Source organism: Bos indicus x Bos taurus, chromosome 6 (assembly GCF_003369695.1).
Source record: "Bos indicus x Bos taurus breed Angus x Brahman F1 hybrid chromosome 6, Bos_hybrid_MaternalHap_v2.0, whole genome shotgun sequence".
In the NCBI taxonomy this organism is placed as follows: domain Eukaryota; kingdom Metazoa; phylum Chordata; class Mammalia; order Artiodactyla; family Bovidae; genus Bos; species Bos indicus x Bos taurus.
In genome coordinates, this window is record NC_040081.1 from 59,847,402 (window position 1) to 59,865,752 (window position 18,351).

The 18,351-nt window shown below is 37.1% G+C and overlaps 1 protein-coding gene across 3 annotated transcripts in view; it reads left to right on the forward strand.

Moving 5' to 3' along the window:
• The window catches only part of NSUN7 (NOP2/Sun RNA methyltransferase family member 7), a 47,892-nt gene that overhangs the window by 15,894 nt on the left and 13,647 nt on the right, over window positions 1–18,351 (forward strand). For all 3 annotated transcript variants that reach the window (XM_027544359.1, XM_027544360.1, XM_027544358.1), the window contains exons 5-8: window positions 4,950–5,102; window positions 5,443–5,626; window positions 7,728–7,938; window positions 17,443–17,586. In XM_027544359.1, the coding sequence (XP_027400160.1) occupies window positions 4,950–5,102; window positions 5,443–5,626; window positions 7,728–7,938; window positions 17,443–17,586 (692 nt within the window). The remainder of the gene's footprint in view (window positions 1–4,949; window positions 5,103–5,442; window positions 5,627–7,727; window positions 7,939–17,442; window positions 17,587–18,351) is intronic.

Here is an 18,351-nt window from a genome sequence, read left to right on the forward strand (position 1 = left end):
AAGAAAATACATGTATAAAGATAACCTAGAAGGTTCTAATCAATAATCGCAGCTTTCAAGTAATAGAAGCTATTTTCAGTTAGCGTGAGCAAAAATGGAAAATGTTCTTAAATAGATCCTGGAATATCTTATGCAATTCAAAGACTCAGGAAGAGGATGAAATCAGGAACTGGAAAGATGTCAGGATTTTCTTTGTCTCTTTACCTTTTTATTTCTGCTTCTCTCTTAATATCTGCTTCATTCTCCTTTTCTCTCCTGATCTGCCTTCTCTGTTTGTAGCCTACAAGGAAAAAGCCTTACTGCTGCACCCCAGGTCTTAAGCTTACTTGTTATACTTGTATGTTAGTTTCTTCACTTAGATTAATTTATTATCTCTACACCCAGTTCTAAATTCTACCCCCTTCCAGGGAATTTGATTGGCTCCTCGTGGGTCAAGTGCATTCCCTTGGGCCAGTCCTCCATAGCTAATGGAGTAGAATTCTGAACTCAGAATGTTGGAGGCCAACCTCTATAGATCATCTGGGCCTTGGGGCTGGGCAGTATTGTCCCCAGGGCAGTAGAATCATGTTAAGCTTAAAGTATACCTTAGTATGTTTCTACCAAGACGATGAAGACTAATTTTAAGAGGTGATAGAAAAAGAAGCAGTTATTTAACAAGAAACTGAATGAGAATCATTTTCTCCTTATAAAAATTGTGTTTGATCTTTGTTGTTGTCTCTACCAGAGATCCTTGTGTTTTATCACTCTGTATACCAACTGGTATCTTTTTCTTCATTTGTTCATGGCTCTAGGGATAGAATCCAAGGTGAACCTATTATCATTCATTTGTTTATTATTTTTGGCTGCACTGGGTCTTTGTTGCTGTGTGGGCTACTCTTCAGTTGCCGTTCGTGGGCTTCTCATGTTGATGGCTTATCGTGGTGGCTTCTCTTGTTGTGGAGCACAGGCTCTAGGGTGCTCAGGCTTCAGTAGTTGTGGCTCATGGGCTCAGTAATTGCAGTTCTTGAGCTCTAGAGCACAGGCTCAACAGTTGTGGTATGTGGGTTTAGTTGTCCTGTGGCATGTGGGATCTTCCCAGTTCAGGGATGAACCTGTGTCTCCTGCATTGGCAGGCAGGTTCTTTACTGCTGAGCTACCAAGGAAGCCCTATCTTTTTGATATATGCAAGGGCTTTAAGAACTCATTTCTTGTACAAATGCAACTATCTTTGAAACAGTGAGACCGGATTAAATAAAAGAGACCACAGCTTCTTCCTTTCTTTCTCTGCATGCCTCATACTAGCCCAAGAATCTGATTCTGCCAAATAATTTGTTGGACTTTGGTGAGGCAAAACTAGAAAAGGCACAGTGAAATTAGAAAATGGGCAGTGAAAGACTGGAGAAGCAACAGGAGAGGAAAAACTGAGTAGCCCTTCCTCCCAAATCACCCAAAACTATCCTGTTACAGTCAAGGCACCACCAGCTTCTTAGATATTATCCTTGATTCTTCTTTCCTGCCCTCCCCAGTGCCTCTGCCATACCTATTACATTAAGTTCTGTAACTCCAGTTGGAAGCCATATGCTGAATGTGTCTACTTGTTTCCATTTCCACTCCTACTATCCAAACCCAAGCCATTTATAATCTGTCACTTGGACTACTGCAATAGCTTCTTCATTCCCTGCCTGTAACTCTTCCTTTTTCACAATCTCTTCCATAAATAAAGTGATCTTTTAAAAATCACTTTAATCACAGAGTGTCTTGGATCAAACTTATTCATTCCTCCTATAAATAACTAACTGTGCATGCTAAGTTGCTTCAGTTGTATCCAACTCTTTGCAACCCTATGGACTGTAGCCTGTCAGGCTCCTCTGTCCATGGCATTCTCCAGGCAAGAATACTGAAGCGGGTTGCCATTTCCTTCTCCAGAGGATCTTCCAGACCCAGGGGTTGAACCCACATCTCTGACATCTCCTGCATTGGCAGGCATGTTCTTTACCACTAGCGGCCACCTGGGAAGCCCCTATAAATAACTAGATGGACAAAATATATGAGACAAAGATTTTGGACATTAGACAAAAAGCAGCACAGAAATTTAATCCTTGAGAAAATGAAAACAAATGAGGTGAGCCCTAGAATAGTCCTGGCTTTATGCTTACAGGTACCTTCCAACTGCAGTGCAGGAAGGATGATCTGTAGAGAAAACTGTAGTCTTACTAAAATTAAGAAAACAGAGACCAGAGTTTGGATATGATCATTTTTCTTCTTGATTTTATTAATGTGGTAAGGTTATTTACCTGGAATGATTCATGAATTTTAAAACCATTTTTAACATTCATGGATTTGGGGGATAAATCACATTTGCTTAGATACTCCTTTTCTTCTATTCCCAATTTTCTCATTCACATAATGCTTTAGAGTTTTTCATTTGCCAAAATGCTTCTGAACACTTGTTCATGGGGTTCTATCTCTTATATTCTTTCCACCCCTTCTTTAGAAACTCTTAGCCCATTTGACTTACTTAGTGAATATTGTGAAACAGTGCTCAGTATAATGTCTGATTTTTTTTTATTTCTATAGGAAATTCAAGCAGTTCACTGAAGATTATCTTTTGGCATTAAGAATATAATTTGTATTTAAAGAGAGCCACATTTCTTTTGTGTTAGGCATTACTAATGGCACTTCAAAACTTGAGATATTTTGAGAATTCCCTGGTGGTCTAGTGGTTAGGACTCAGTGCTTTTACTGTGGAAGGCCTGAGTTCAGTTCCTGGTTGGGGAACTAAAATCCCACAAGCCATGTGGCACAGCAAAAAAACAAAGACAAAACCCACCACCACCACCAACAAAAAACAAAACAAAAATCCCCTTGAGATCATTTGTTCTTTGTATATAAAATTTCTGACAATTTTAAGCTAAAAAGGAATAAAACCCATTTCTTTTAAAAAATAAACTTAGAGAAAATGGTGTACTAGGTAGGATTCCTTTTTGACAACCAGACAGGAGTCCAACTCAAACTAGATTAGGCAAAAGAAAAATTTTATTATAAAGTATCTCATCAAAGAATTGCACAGTGAGACTTGCAGGAAGGATGTTGATGTGCTTATGCTTCTGCTAACTACATCCTGTGTTGAGGTCCTTTAATGGACTGGAACCTGGTGGTCCGGAGTTGATGATAAGAAAGTAAAAGGGAGAGAGAAAGAGGATGATATTCCTTGGTTAACGCAGAAAACCGATAAAGTCCTTAGACACAGGGCTTGCATCGCTCACGAAGCCACCTGGCGCCCTCTCGAGGGGGGCGAAGGCACAGTGTGCCTTGTTGAGAGGGTCTTAGAAACCTGGTCAGGAGAATGAGCATGACGGGTCTCTGTGCTCCAGAGAAGTAGCCTGAGAGAGAGAGAGAGAAAGAAAGACACGGGGACCAAAGCTCTGATGGAGCAAAGGTGTTTTATTCAACATTGTGTGAGTATTTATACTGTCTTACAAGGTAGCTATTTTCAGCAGAGATAAAATCAAAACTTACAAGTTATCAAGGAAACATGAGGTCATCCATATGAAAGAGGGAGGGTTGTAAATAATCACTTTTACCATATGGTTCATAAAAAGGAAGAGGGTCATAAATAGTTACTTATCACTGTATGGAAAAACTAACGAAGGAAATGCATGCATTCCTAAGCCCCCAGGAGCAGTGTGCTACTCCACTTAATTCCTGAATACTCAGGAATTAATAAGGGACAGAGGATTCATGACAGATCCAAAATAGCACACAGGAAGCCTCCTATTAAATGCTTCCTGACAATCCTGTGACTCAGGTATGCTCAGGACTCTCTTCCACACTGGTCTCTGCCTCTTTGTGTGCTTTAGCTTCATTGTTACATCTTCTTTTTCTGTTTGTAGAATGGGAAACTTGGCTGCTGTCAACTCAGGAGCTTTATATTGTACAGCACCAAAACCCAGAAAGACTGACTTGGCTCTCTGTTACTACACAAAAAAATTCTCTTGACTGGTTTGGGTCAAGTGCCCACCTTCTGCTGATTACCTGTGGTCAAGGAGACAGAGTCAGTACGCAATACCTCCCAGTGATTTAGGCCATAAGATTAAAAAAGAATCATTGGGTTTTCATTTTATGCTAACAAGTTCTTGTTTTTCTTTCCTGTTATTTGTAACTATGAGATATGAGATAATCAGAACTGGGAAGGACTTGATACCAATTCATGAAAGCTCCTTAATCTTGTCAAGATTACACTCTTGCCATCTCTGATAACACAGACTGACCTAATAGTGAGTGCCTGCCAGGCACGGTGCTTGGTGACACCCATGGTACTAAGTGAAATTCACTCAGTTGTGTCCAACTCTTTGCGACCCTGTGGACTATACAGTCCCTGGAATTTTCCAGTCCAGAATACTGGAGTGGGTAGCCTTTCCCTTCTCCAGGGGATTGTCCCAATCCAGGGTTTGAACCCAGATCTCCCACATTGCAATGGATTCTTCACCAGCTAAGCCACCAGGGAAGCCCCATGATACTAATCCCCACAGTAATAGCAAGGTAAGCTGATCACGTTCTACAGATGAGAAAACTGAGGCTGGTGAGAGTCAGCATCATACCTGAGGTCACACAGCTAGTAAGTGACAGAGCCTTAATTTAACTTCAAATTTGTCTGACTCTAAGCCCTTCACCTTTACTACATAAAATTTGTCTTTCAACCAGCTGTTGTTATAAACGATTAAGATATACAACTATATGGAGATAGCAAAACCTGAAAAACAAGAAGCAGAATTATTGGGTTTCCATTTTTAAAAATTTGGGGGGATTCCCATTTTTAAATATGGCAAATTTTAACTTTAGACTTCAAAAATTTGAAATAGAATTATAGAGTATTATAATTCTAAATCTAATTGTTAATTTTTCAAGTGGAAAATTGATAGTCTTGTCTTCAATGCAGTAGTTACCAAGAATGGATTTTCTGTCTCTAGTTTTAAGACAAAATTGGCTGCAGCATTGGCAAGATGTCGAATCAAACATGATGCCCTTTCAATTTACCACATTCTTCCAGAAACAGTTAGGAACCAAGAATTAAGGGCCTCCACTTTGCCGCTTTATGCTTGGATAAATACTTGTAAAATCAGGTAAGAGTTCTAATCAAATTCTTTACTCAAGTCACTTGCCTTTCAAAATAATGTGATAAAAGTATTACCTTTTTAATGGATGAGGGGCTCATCTGAGGGAGTGAGTGGGAATTATAGTTTCGTTCAGGATTTTATCACCAGATTACCAAAAGTAATTTAATAAATATGTTAACTTTTTTATCCCTAAATTTTTTTTTACTTACTGATGGCTTAAATTATAAGTTCCATTAATGCAGTATATGCAATGATACTTTTATTTATTGTAGGAAAAAGATGCTGATATTAAATACATTTTTATGTATTATATTTGTAATTATAACCTAATATTATGTATTTACAGCCCTGAAGAAGTTTATTATACTTTGAAGAAAAATGGTTATAATAAAGTCAAATCTGTATTGCATATTGATAATAAAGTCTTTGCTGTGGATCAACATTGCTATGATGTCTTAATTTTTCCATCTCATCTTAAAAGTGATCTTCTAAATATAGATCTTTTTAAAGATTATAAACTTATATTTCAGGTAAACAAATTTTTACTTTCACTGTGGTTCTCAATATTGTGATTCTCTCAATAATCCTGCTTACCCAAAGAATTTCTCTACTTAAAACCTAAGAAATTGATTATATTTTGTATAGGTTATCAAGGAGGTTTATAAGGCCTAATTTCCACATAGAAGTATAAAATTAACACTGCTACATCAGTTTTCCTGTTGTACTTTGGCATCTTTGCCCCATGTGAAGTGGGCATATTGTAAGGAACATATTCTCCTTCCAAGACACCATAGATGGGGGAACTTGTATTGCTTATAGCTGAAAAGCTGTATTTTTCTGTCCCAAGGGAGGATTCAAGAGAAGGCATGGTGATTCCTTTTTCTTTTTTTTGTTTCTGAGGAAGATGCTAGTGCCATCCTGCATTTGAAAATGCAATGTGTAATATGTTCCCATTATCTCTTTACTATAGTCTTACAGCTTTGATTTGTAAGATATGTATAATGGCTATCAATACAGGAAGAGAACGTGAGTTATAATGGTATTTCAATAGAATGAAAAATAAAAGGTTCAAGAAATTGAGTTAAATTAATTTTTATGTCCTTAGATTCCAATTCTTGCCTCAGAATCACTTTGATCTTGTAAGGTTTATCCCTTCACAGTACCTGCATTCTTGGGTAGTGTCTCTTGGCCTTATCTTGTGGTGACATGCTATTGAGCACTGAGACCAGTTGTATAAACTCATCTGCTTAGCGCCCTTTTTAAACTTGTCAACCATCTTACTTTTAATCTCTGTGAGCTAGCAGCCAGTTAGATGACAGTGTGATGGGGAAGAAAGAATGGCAGTGGCAGATGAGTACATTTTCATGAAAGTTTAAGAATGGGAGCTAAGGCAGGACACCAGTAATCTATTAATCACATTTAGGGGGTTTGGCATTGCCTTATTACTATCAGTTCAGTTCAGTTCAGTTGCTCAGTTGTGTCTGACTCTTTGAGACCTCATGGACTGCAGCACACCAGGGTTCTCTGTCCATCAGTAGCTCCCGGAGCCTACTCAAACTCGTGTCCATCGCATCGGTGATGCCATCCAACCATTTCATCCTCTGTCATCCCCTTCTCCTCCTGCCTTCAATCTTTCCCAGCATCAGAGTTTTTTCCAGTGAGTCAGTTCTTCACATTAGGAGGCCAAAGTATTGGAGTTTCACCATCAGTCCTTCCAGTGACTATTCAGGACTGATTTCCTTTAGGATGGACTGGTTGGATCTCCTTGCAGTCCAAGGGACTCTCAAGAGTCTTCTCCAACACCACAGTTCAAAAGCATCAATTCTTCAGTGCTCAGCTTTCCTTGTAGTCCAACTCTCACATCCATACGTGACTGGAAAAACCATAGCTTTGACTAGACGGACCTTTATTGGTAAAGTAATATCTCTGCTTCTTAATATGCTGTCTAGGTTGGTCATAGCTTATCTTGCAAGGAGCAAGTGTCTTTTAATTTCATGGCTGCAGTCACCATCTACAGTGATTTTGGAGCCCCCAGAAATAAAGCCTGTCAGTTTCCATTGTTTTCCCATCTATTTGCCTTGAAGTGATGGGGCCAGATGCCATGATCTTAGTTTTCCAAATGTTGAGTTTTAAGCCAACTTTTTCATTCTCCTCTTTCACTTTCATCAAGAGGCTCTTTAGTTCTTCACTTTCTGCCATAAGGGTAGTGTCATCTGCATATCTGAGGTTACTGATATTTCTCCCAGCAATCTTCATTCCAGCTTGTGCTTCATCCAGCCTGGCATTTTGCATGGTGTACTCTGCATGTAAGTTAAATCAGCAGGGTGACAATATACAGCCTTGACGTACTCTTTTTCCGATTTGGAACCAGTCTGTTGTTCTATCACTATGTAACAGTTAAATGATAACAGTCATAATTTAAGCTAAACCAATTTTGTTTGTTAACTTTATAAATATAAACATATATACATATAAATTTATAAAGTTTATAAATATAAACTGCTAACTTTATATTGTGACATATATTTAAGGTGTTTTAAACTCAAAATGGGCTAGGTAACCTCAAGATTTCTGCCAATACCTTGTTTTACCTAAACCCTTTGAAATTCTAATCATACTCTTATCTTGTAGGACAAATCTCGAAGTCTCGCTGTCCATTCCGTAAAGGCTTTATTAAATATGGATGATGATATCTTAATGGTCAATACAGGTTCCTGGTACACAGTTGCCCATATGTCAGTCTTAACAAATAATAATACCTCAAAAATATTTGTGTGTGGAGTGCAGTCACAAGCTAAGGATCCTGACCTGAAGAACCTTTTCACAAAAATGGGATGTAAAAGTATGTACATATATTTATTTGCTTTGTGTTATGTTCTGTAAGACTTAGAAATGTTAAAAATATTTGAATTTGTTTTTTTTTTGTAATGCAAAACTCTGTATATGAAATATACTCCTAAAATCCCCACTATATCAGACTACTGTTGCTTAATATTGGTTAAACAACTGCAGTTTAAATTAATGAATATATTAGCACTTTGGTATATTGCTTAACGTTCAACTACTACATAATTTGAGGTTCAAACAATAATTAAAGTAAGTGGTAGAAATTGTCATCTCGTAATACATAAGAACACAATCACAGGAGCACTTAAGGGACAAAGCTAATATCTAGGACCAGATTCTAAGTCCTTAGGCTTCTTATTTTTAAAAAATGTTTCCACTGGATCAAGCTGTGACAAAAGATAACATTTTATTATAGGTTCAGTGGAGCTGGAAAACTAATCTTTTGACAGATTCACAGGGTCAGAGAGACAATAAGTAGAATTCAGGGCTTAACATGGAGAGGTAGACTGTAAATTCCCAGGATTTCATTGGAGCACTGAAGTACACTCTGGGTAGTGATCAGTCCTTTGATGAACTAAAGCCCAAATTCCAGTCATCTCAGTTCCCAATTGAATTACGGTGATGTAACATTGCTAGTGCCCAGGCTTCACTGTGTACCAGAGGTAAAAGTAAATTCTCTTTGGAAGAAAGAAACAATATCCTGAATCTCATATTGTCTCCTAAATTTTTTCAAATACAGTGTCTGGCACTCAAAAAAAAAAAAAAAAAAAAAGAAGAAGAAGAAAGATGTGGGTGAAATAAAAAGAAAAATACTGCAGTAGAAGAAAACCCACAGAAGGTCCAGTGGAGATACCAGATGTGAACTTTATGATTAATATTCTTAAAAGACTAAATGACAAGTTGTAGAATTTCAGCAAAGAACTAGAAACTTTTAAAAAGCCAGAACTTTAAAAAACTTTTAGAACTTTTAAAAACTTTTAGAATTTTTAAAAAGCCAGAAGAAAAATCTAGAACTGAAAATACAATATGTGAAATTAAGAAATAGATTTTAACAGTAAATTAGAACTAAAAGAAGGAATCAGTGAACTGATGAGTCAGAAGAAACTATCCAGACTGAAACATCTGGAGAGAGAAAAGGATGAATAATACGGAAGAGATCATAAAATACACATGACACTCAGTGATCCAGTGATCTCATGTATGTTGTGATTAGGAACCCAGAAAAAGAGGAGAAAAGGAGTTGAGAAGAATCAATATGTGAAATTCAGGTGGAGGGGTTTTAAAAATTGATGAAAGTCACAGATTCAAGAAGCCCTATGAACTCCAGCAAAAATAAATGTGTAAAAAAACATGCTAGGCACATCATAGCATAACTGCTGAAAACCAAAGATAGAGAACCATGTTCAAAGCAATGAGAGAGAGAATACATATTACCTTTAATGAAATAGGAATAAAAATAAAAATTAGCTACTTCAACAAAGACAGCTGAGGCCAGAGACAGTGTCTTCAGTGCAGAAAGAAACTGCCAGGTTAGGTTTATTTACTTAGCAGAAATTTCCTTTGACGTGAAATATATTCTCAGAAAAGAAAACCTGAGTTTGTCACCAGCAGATACAATAAATGAAATACTACAGATTATTTTTTGAGTAGAAGGAATATTATCTCATACAGAAAGTTATAGGTGCTAGAAGAAAGGAGCAATGGAAAAGGTTAGTACATAGGTAAATCTAAATAGTTGTAGTCTAATATCTTGCGGGATTGTAAATTAATGTCTTGTGGAGCTAAAAATATGTGTCATATATAATTAAAATAATGGTATATAATTTAGAGAAGGAAAAGAATTAATGTGTTCTCTCATCCTTGCTTTGTCTAAGATATGATAAAGGTATTATATCATTGGGTTGCAAAAGATTCAGACACAACTTAGTGACTAAAACAATGAATGTGTTATAATATTGGAGGCAATCAATAAATAAAGAATGTAAAACTAATAGCTAAGGGGGAGATGTGGAATATGGAATTGGAAACACCATACTAACATATACAAGGCAAAATAAATAGAAAATAAGTATGTAAATTAAACTTAAAATATGAATATCTAAATCAAGTAAACATTAAATATGCATGACTAATACTTAAATTACAAGACAGCATCAATACTGGATTTTTATTTATTTATTTATGTATTTAAATATACATTTATTTATTTTAATTGGAAGCTAATTACTTTACAACATTGTTTTGGTTTTGCCATACATTGACATGAATCTGCCATGGGTGTACATGTGTTCCCCATCCTGAAATCCCCTCCCACCTTCCTCCCCATCCCATCCCTCTGGGTCATCCCAGTGCACCAGCCCCAAGCATCCTGTATCATGCATCGAACCTGGACTGGCGATTCGTTTCACATATGATAATATACATGCTTCAATGCCTTTCTCCCAAATCATCCCACCCTTGCCCTCTCCCACAGAGTCCAAAAGACTGTTCTATACATCTGTGTCTCTTTTGCTGTCTCACATACAGGATTATCGTTATCATCTTTCTAAATTCCATATATATGTGTTATTATATTGTATTGGTGTTTTTCTTTCTGGCTTACTTCACTCTGTATAATAGGCTCCAGTTTCATATACCTCATTAGAACTGATTCAAATGCATTCTTTTTAATGGCTGAGTAATACTCCATTGTGTATATGTACTACAGCTTTCTTACCTATTCATCTGCTGATGGACATCTAGGTTGCTTCCATGTCCTGGCTATTATAAACAGTGCTGTGATGAACATTGGAGTACACATGTTCCTTTCAATTCTGGTTTCCTCAGTGTGTATGCCCAGCATGGGATTGCTGGGTCATATGGCAGTTCTATTTCCAGTTTTTTAAAGAATCTCCACACTGTTCTCCATAGTGGCTGTACTAGTTTGCATTCCCACCAACAGTGTAAGAGGGTTCCCTTTTCTCCACACCCTCTCCAGCATTTATTGCTTGTAGACTTTTGGATAGCAGCCATTCTGACTGGTGTGAAATGGTACCTCATTGTGGTTTTGATTTGCATTTCTCTGATAATGAGTGATGTTGAACATCTTTTCATGTGTTTGTTAGCCATCTGTATGTCTTCTTTGGAGAATGTCTGTTTAATTCTTTGGCCCATTTTTTGATTGGGTTGTTTATTTTTCTGGAATTGAGCTGCAGGAGTTGCTTGTATATTTTTGAGATTCTTTGTCAGTTGCTTCATTTGCTATTATTTTCTCCCATTCTGAAGGCTGTCTTTTCACCTTGCTTATAGTGTCCTTTGTTGTGCAGAAGCTTTAAGTTTAATTAGGTCCCATTTGTTTATTTTTGCTTTTATTTCCAATATTCTGGGAGGTGGGTCATAGAGGATCCTGCTGTGATGTATGTCAGAGAGTGTTTTGCTTATGTTCTCCTCTAGGAGTTTTATATTTTCTGGTCTTACATTTAGATCTTTAATCCATTTTGAGTTTATTTTTGTGTATGGTGTTAGAAAGTGTTCTAGTTTCATTCTTTTACAAGTGGTTGACCAGTTTTCCCAGCACCACTTGTTAAAGAGATTGTCTTTTCTCCATTGTGTATTCTTGCCTCCTTTGTCAAAGTTAAGGTGTCCATAGGTGTGTGGATTTATCTCTGGGCTTTCTATTTTGTTCCATTGATCTATATTTCTGTCTTTGTGCCAGTACCATACCGTCTTGATGACTGTGGCTTTGTAGTAGAGCCTGAAGTCAGGCAGGTTGATTCCTCCAGTTCCATTCTGCTTTCTCAAGATTGCTTTGGCTATTCAAGGTTTTTTGTATTTCCATACAAATTGTGAAATTGTTTGTTCTAGTTCTGTGAAAAATGCTGTTGGTAGCTTGATAGTGATTGTATTGAATCTATAGATTGCTTTGGGTAGTATACTCATTTTCACTATATTGATTCTTCCGATCCATGAACACGGTATATTTCTCCATCTATTTGTGTCCTCTTTGATTTCTTTTACCAGTGTTTTATAGTTTTCTATATATAGGTCTTTTGTTTCTTTAGGTAGATATATTCCTAAGTATTTTATTCTTTTCGTTGCAATAGTGAACGGAATTGTTTCCTTAATTTCTCTTTCTATTTTCTCATTGTTAGTGTATAGGAATGCAAGGGATTTCTGTGTGTTGATTTTATATCCTGCAACTTTACTATATTCATTGATTAGTTCTAGTAATTTTCTGGTGGTGTCCTTAGGGTTTTCTATGTAGAGGATCATGTCATCTGCAAACAGTGAGAGTTTTACTTCTTCTTTTCCAATTTGGATTCCTTTTATTTCTTTTTCTGCTCTGATTGCTGTGGCCAAAACTTCCAAAACTATGTTGAATAGTAGTGGTGAGAGTGGGCACCCTTGTCTTGTTCCTGACTTTAGGGGAAATGCTTTCAATTTTTCACCATTGAGGATAATATTTGCTGTGGGTTTGTGGGTTTCATTATGTTGAGGTATGTTCCGTCTATTCCTGCTTTCTGGAGGGTTTTTATCATAAATAGATGTTGAATTTTGTCAAAGGCTTTCTTAGCATCTATTGAGATAATCATATGGTTTTAAAGATCAACTGTAAAATGCTGTTTGTAAGAGATACCCCTAACATAAAAGCGTATTAAAAATTGGACAGAAAAAGATATCCAGTAAACATACTAACAAAAAGAGATACAGGAAAGCAGTGCTAAGTCAAGAAAAATTACTAGAAATACAGTTAGAACATGTTTAATTCATCAGGTAAATATACAGTACTAAAGAAGACTAATACAGTCTCAAAATATATAAAGCCATGTTATCTAGAATCAGCAGATAAAATGCTCTGTATATAGAAAATTCTAAGGAATCTATGAAAAAAATGCAAAGTTAATGTAATCCCTATTAAAAAAAACCTAGGTGGTATTTTTCAGAAATTGACATTCGAATTGTCTTAAAATTCACATGGAAATCAAAGGGACATGGAATAGCTTTGAAAAAGAACAAAGTTGTAGGACTCATACTCCTTGATATTAAAACTCACTACCCAGCTTTAGTAATCAAGGCAATGTGGTACTGGCATAAAGATAAACATCAATTTAGTTCGGTTCAGTTGCTCAGTCGTGTCTGACTCTCTGCAACCTCATGAATTGCAGCACGCCAGGCCTCCCTGTCCATTACCAACTCCCGGAGTTCACTCAAACTCATGTCCATCGAGTTGGTGATGCCATCCAGCCATCTCATCCTCTGTGGTCCCCTTCTCCTCCTGCCCCCAATTCCTCCCAACATCAGAGTCTTTTCCAGTGAGTCAGCTCTTTGCATGAGGTGGCCAAAGTACTGGAGTTTCAGCTTTAGCATCAGTCCTTCCAAAGAATACCCAGGACTGATGTCCTTTAGAATGGACTGGTTGGATCTCCTTGCAGTCCAAGGGACTCTCAAGAGTCTTCTCCAATACCACAGTTCAAAAGCATCAATTCTTTGGCGCTCAGCCTTCTTCACAGTGCAACTCTCACATCTATACATGACCACTGGAAAAACCATAGCCTTGACTAGACGGACCTTTATTGGCAAAGTAATGTCTCTGCTTTTGAATATGCTATCTAGGTTGGACATAACTTTCCTTTCAAAGAGTAAGCATCTTTTAATTTCATGGCTGAAATCATCATCTGCAGTGATTTTGGAGCCCCCCAATATAAAGTCTAACACTGTTTCCACTGTTTCCCCATCTATTTGCCATGAAGTGATGGGACCAGATGCCATGATCTTCGTTTTCTGAATGTTGAGCTTTAGCCAACTTTTTCACTCTTTTCTTTCACTTTCATCAAGAGGCTTTATAGTTCCTCTTCACTTTCTGCTATAAGGGTGGTGTCATCTGCGTATCTGAGGTTACTGATATTCCTCCCAGCAATCTTGATTCCAGCTTGTGCTTCTTCCAGCCCAGCGTTTCTCATGATGTACTCTGCATAGAAGTTAAATAAGCAGGGTGACAATATACAGCCTCGACGTACTCCTTTTCCTATTTGGAACCAGTCTGTTGTTCCATGTCCAGGTCTGACTGTTGCTTCCTGACTTGCATATAGGTTTCTCAAGAGGCAGGTCAGGTGGTCTGTTATTCCCATCTCTTTCAGAATTTTCCACAGTTTATTGTGATCCACACAGTCAAAGGCTTTGGCAGAGTCAATAAAGCAGAAATAGATGTTTTTCTGGAACTCTCTTGCTTTTTCCATGATCCAGCGGATGTTGGCAATTTGGTCTCTGGTTCCTCTGCCTTTTCTAAAACCAGCTTGAACATCAGGAAATTCATGGTTCACGTATTGCTGAAGTATGGCTTGGAGAATTTTGAGCATTACTTTACTAGCGTGTGAGATGAGTGCAATTGTGTGGTACTTTGAGCATTCTTTGGCATTGCCTTTCCTTGGGATTGGAATGAAAACTGACCTTTTCCAGTCCTGTGGCCACTGCTGAGTTTTCCAAATTTGCTGGCATATTGAGTGCGGCACTTGCACAGCATCATCTTTCAGGATTTGGAATAGCTCAACTGGAATTCCATCACCTCCACTAGCTTTGTTCATAGTGATGCTTTCTAAGGCCCACTTGACTTCACATTCCAGGATGTCTGGCTCTAGGTGAGTGATCACACCATCGTGATTATCTGGGTTGTGAAGACCTTTTTTGTATAGTTCTTCTGTGTATTCTTGCCACCTGTTCTTAATATCTTCTGCTTCTGTTAGGTCCATACCGTTTCTGTCCTTTATCAATGCAAAGAAATAGAGGAAAACAACAGAATGGGAAAGACTAGAGATCTCTTCAAGAAAATTAGAGATACCAAGGGAATATTTCATGCAAAGATAAACATTGATCAATGGAATAGAATTGAGAATCCAAATGTAAAGCCCTAATTACATTTATGGTCAACTGATTTTCAACAAGTGTACCAAAACCATTCAACAAAGAAAGAATAGTCTTTTCAACAAATGGTGCTGGGATAAGTGGATATCCACATGTGAAAGAATAAAGTTGGGACCCCCTACTTCATATCATACACATAAACTGGGTAAAAAACCTATTTATAAGAGGTAAAACTATCAAACTTTTAGAAGAAAACACAAGGGTAAAACTTTCAGACCTTGAATTTGGCAGTGGTTGTTTAAACACCAAAAGCACAACAAAGGAAAAGATAAATTGAACTTCATCTAAATGAAAACTTTCATTTTTCAAAGATGGTCATACCATGTGCTGGCAAGGTATGGAACATTAGGAATGCTCAAGCACTGCTAGTTGGATTATAAATTTGTACAGTGACTTTGGAAAACTAGCATTGATCACTAAAATTGAAAATATACATGCCTGCTGCTGCTGCTGCTAAGTCACTTCAGTTGTGTCCGACTCTGTGCGACCCCATAGACGGCAGCCCACCAGGCTCCTCCGTCCCTGGGATTCTCCAGGCAAGAACACTGGAGTGGGTTGCCATTTCCTTCTCCAATGCATGAAAGTGAAAAAGTGAAAGTGAAGTCGCTCAGTCGTGTCCGACTCTGTGCGACCCCATGGACTGCAGCCTAACAGGCTCTTCCGTCCATGGGATTTTCCTACTTCTGGTTTTATTACCCTTATGAATTTTTACCTATTTAAGTAGAGAGAATGGGAACCACTGGGTAACCAAGTAGTAGAAGAACGAAAGTGTCTCATTTTAGAAGCATTCCAACTGATAAATGAAAAAAAGAAGACGGAATTAGAATATGACTATTTTGCAGCACCTTTGCTCATACCATAAAGGCAATTTAATGAATGAATATGACATCACTTGTGAATTAGTTTTGTGCCCTCTACCTCCCAAGGGAAAAAAAAAAGAACTCGAAACTAAATTAAGCTCTAAAGATCCAACTACTAATTTATAGGAAATACAGAAGACAAGAACATGTTAAACTACTCTCTAGGAAAGCAAAGAACAAAATCCAGGCTCTGGGAAACTAGTAGTACAAGTAACCATGTTATATTAAGAAATAAATGCTAAGAAAAAATGGAAAGGGTACCTGTCAACAAAAAAAATTTAAAGTAAGACATTGACTCATTGCAATGTGTGAACTATGTAACTCCTGATTTAAACAAACTAAAAAAAATTTTAATGTGTGAGACTTGGAAAATTTGAGCCATGATTGGATGCTATTATAATTTGATGACAATAAGGAATTACTTTTTAAAATGTATGGGGTTATTTTTAAAGAAGTTCTTATCTTTTAGATAAATGGTGAAATATTTCATAGTTTCAAAATAATATGGGGGTGGAAGTGTGTGCAGATATAGATGAAACATGATTGGGCATGAATGTTTCACTGTTGAAGCAATATCATGAACATTTGAAAAATCACTATATATTATGGGGTTTTTGACATAATGTTTGAACTTTTGCAATGAAGAGTTAAAAATAGGGGGAAAAAAGAGAAAGGTGCACTTGATTAAAAAATTTTTTTTCAAAAGAGACATAATAGAAGATTGATCAGACAAAAGAAAGGGGTAGGGTATCGCAATTTCAAGAGTGACTCCTCAGCAGATGAGGAGAATGAGAGCCATTGTAGGACTGGGGGAGTTGCCCTAATATTAGGGTCACAGACAATTACAACCTGAGGGAAGGCAGACTGTCCTAAATTATAGGGTCCCTAAGGGCCTTTAGACTGTGCTTAAGTAAAAATTATAAAATGCTAAAAAAAAAAATAAATGCTAATAAAATTTTTTCCAGGGAAAATAGAATATAAAAGGGGATTAAAAAAATGGGAAAGGGAAGTAACCAGTACTGAGCATTTATTGTATACTAGGCACAATGCTAAGCCTAACTACTTTATCTCAATCCTCACTACAATTAAATGAGGTGTGGACAATAATATCCCATTTTACAAATAAGGAAATAGAGGCTTGTCACACAGGTAAATAGTGAATTTGGGACTCAAACTTGGGTATTTCTGCCTCTAAAACTCTGTTCCCTCCACTACACTGGGCGTGCATGCTAAGTCGCTTCACTTGTGTCTGACTGTGCGACTCTATGGACTCTAGCCCACCAGCCTCCTCTGTCCATGGAATTCTCCAGGCAAGAATATTGGAATGGGTTGTCAGGCCCTCCTCCAGGGGATCTCCCTGACCTAGGGATGGAACCTGCGTCTTCTGTGACTCCTGCAATGCAGGCGGATTCTTTACCACTGAGCCACCAGGGAAGTTCACTACACCATACTGCTTTACATGGAATCTGAAGTTCAGGATGGAAAAATTTAAATTACATTTTATGTAGAAGATATTTAACCTTCAAAATCATTCAAGTGAAGGAGGAAGGACTCTATTAAGAGAATTCATGTGTTAACTTAAGGATGTTATCAGAAAATAATCCTCTTTTCTGGTTGCATTAAAATGACATTTTGTGTGGTTGAGGATTTAAAAATGAATAGTGATAAATAGATATAACTACATACTGCATAAGATTTTTTAATTAATATTTTGCATACATTTTCTGTGTTTTTTCTCCCAGATATTGAGATACTTCATGAGACATTTATGAAACTCGAATTAAAGGATCATCGATTACAGAAAGTTAAAGTGATTCTGCTGCTACCTCGTTGTTCAGGACTTGGTGTTAGTAATCCAGTAGAATTTATTTTAAATGAGCATGAAGGTACTTGCTTTAACTTTTAATTTCTAAATTATTTAAATTTGTTAATATTTTTTAAATTAAGTTACTTAAAATCATTATTTTTAAAATCATTAAAATGATAGATACATCTGATCAGTGAATAGTTACCATATATAAGGCACTTATATAGAAAGTATTTTACAACCATTATACCATTTAATTTTTACACCAGTTCTGTGAAATATGGACAAGGGGGATATTCAAAATATTTAGTAATTAGAGCGATGTAGGCAATCAGAACAGATGCTGGCCAGTATACTATTTTGGTATATACCAGAGCTCAAGATATTGGCATTAAAATGTATGAGAATTTTATAAATAAAACTGAGACTGAGAGAGATTGATTCATTTTTATAAGGTTATATAACTAGTTGGTGACAGAGTCAGGATTAAGATTTAGATCTGCCTAACTCTAGAGGCAGTGTCAGACTTTATTTTTGGGGGGCTCCAAAATCACTGCAGATGGTGACTGCAGCCATGAAATTAAAAGACGCTTACTTCTTGGAAGGAAAGTTATGACCAACCTAGATAGCATATTCAAAAGCAGAGACATTACTTTGCCAACAAAGGTCCGTCTAGTCAAGGCTATGGTTTTTCCTGTGGTCATGTATGCTGAGCGCCGAAGAATTGATGCTTTTGAACTGTGGTGTTCGAGAAGACTCTTAAGAGTCCCTTGGACTGCAAGGAGATCCAGCCAGTCCATTCTGAAGGAGATCAGCCCTGGGATTTCTTTGGAGGGAATGATGC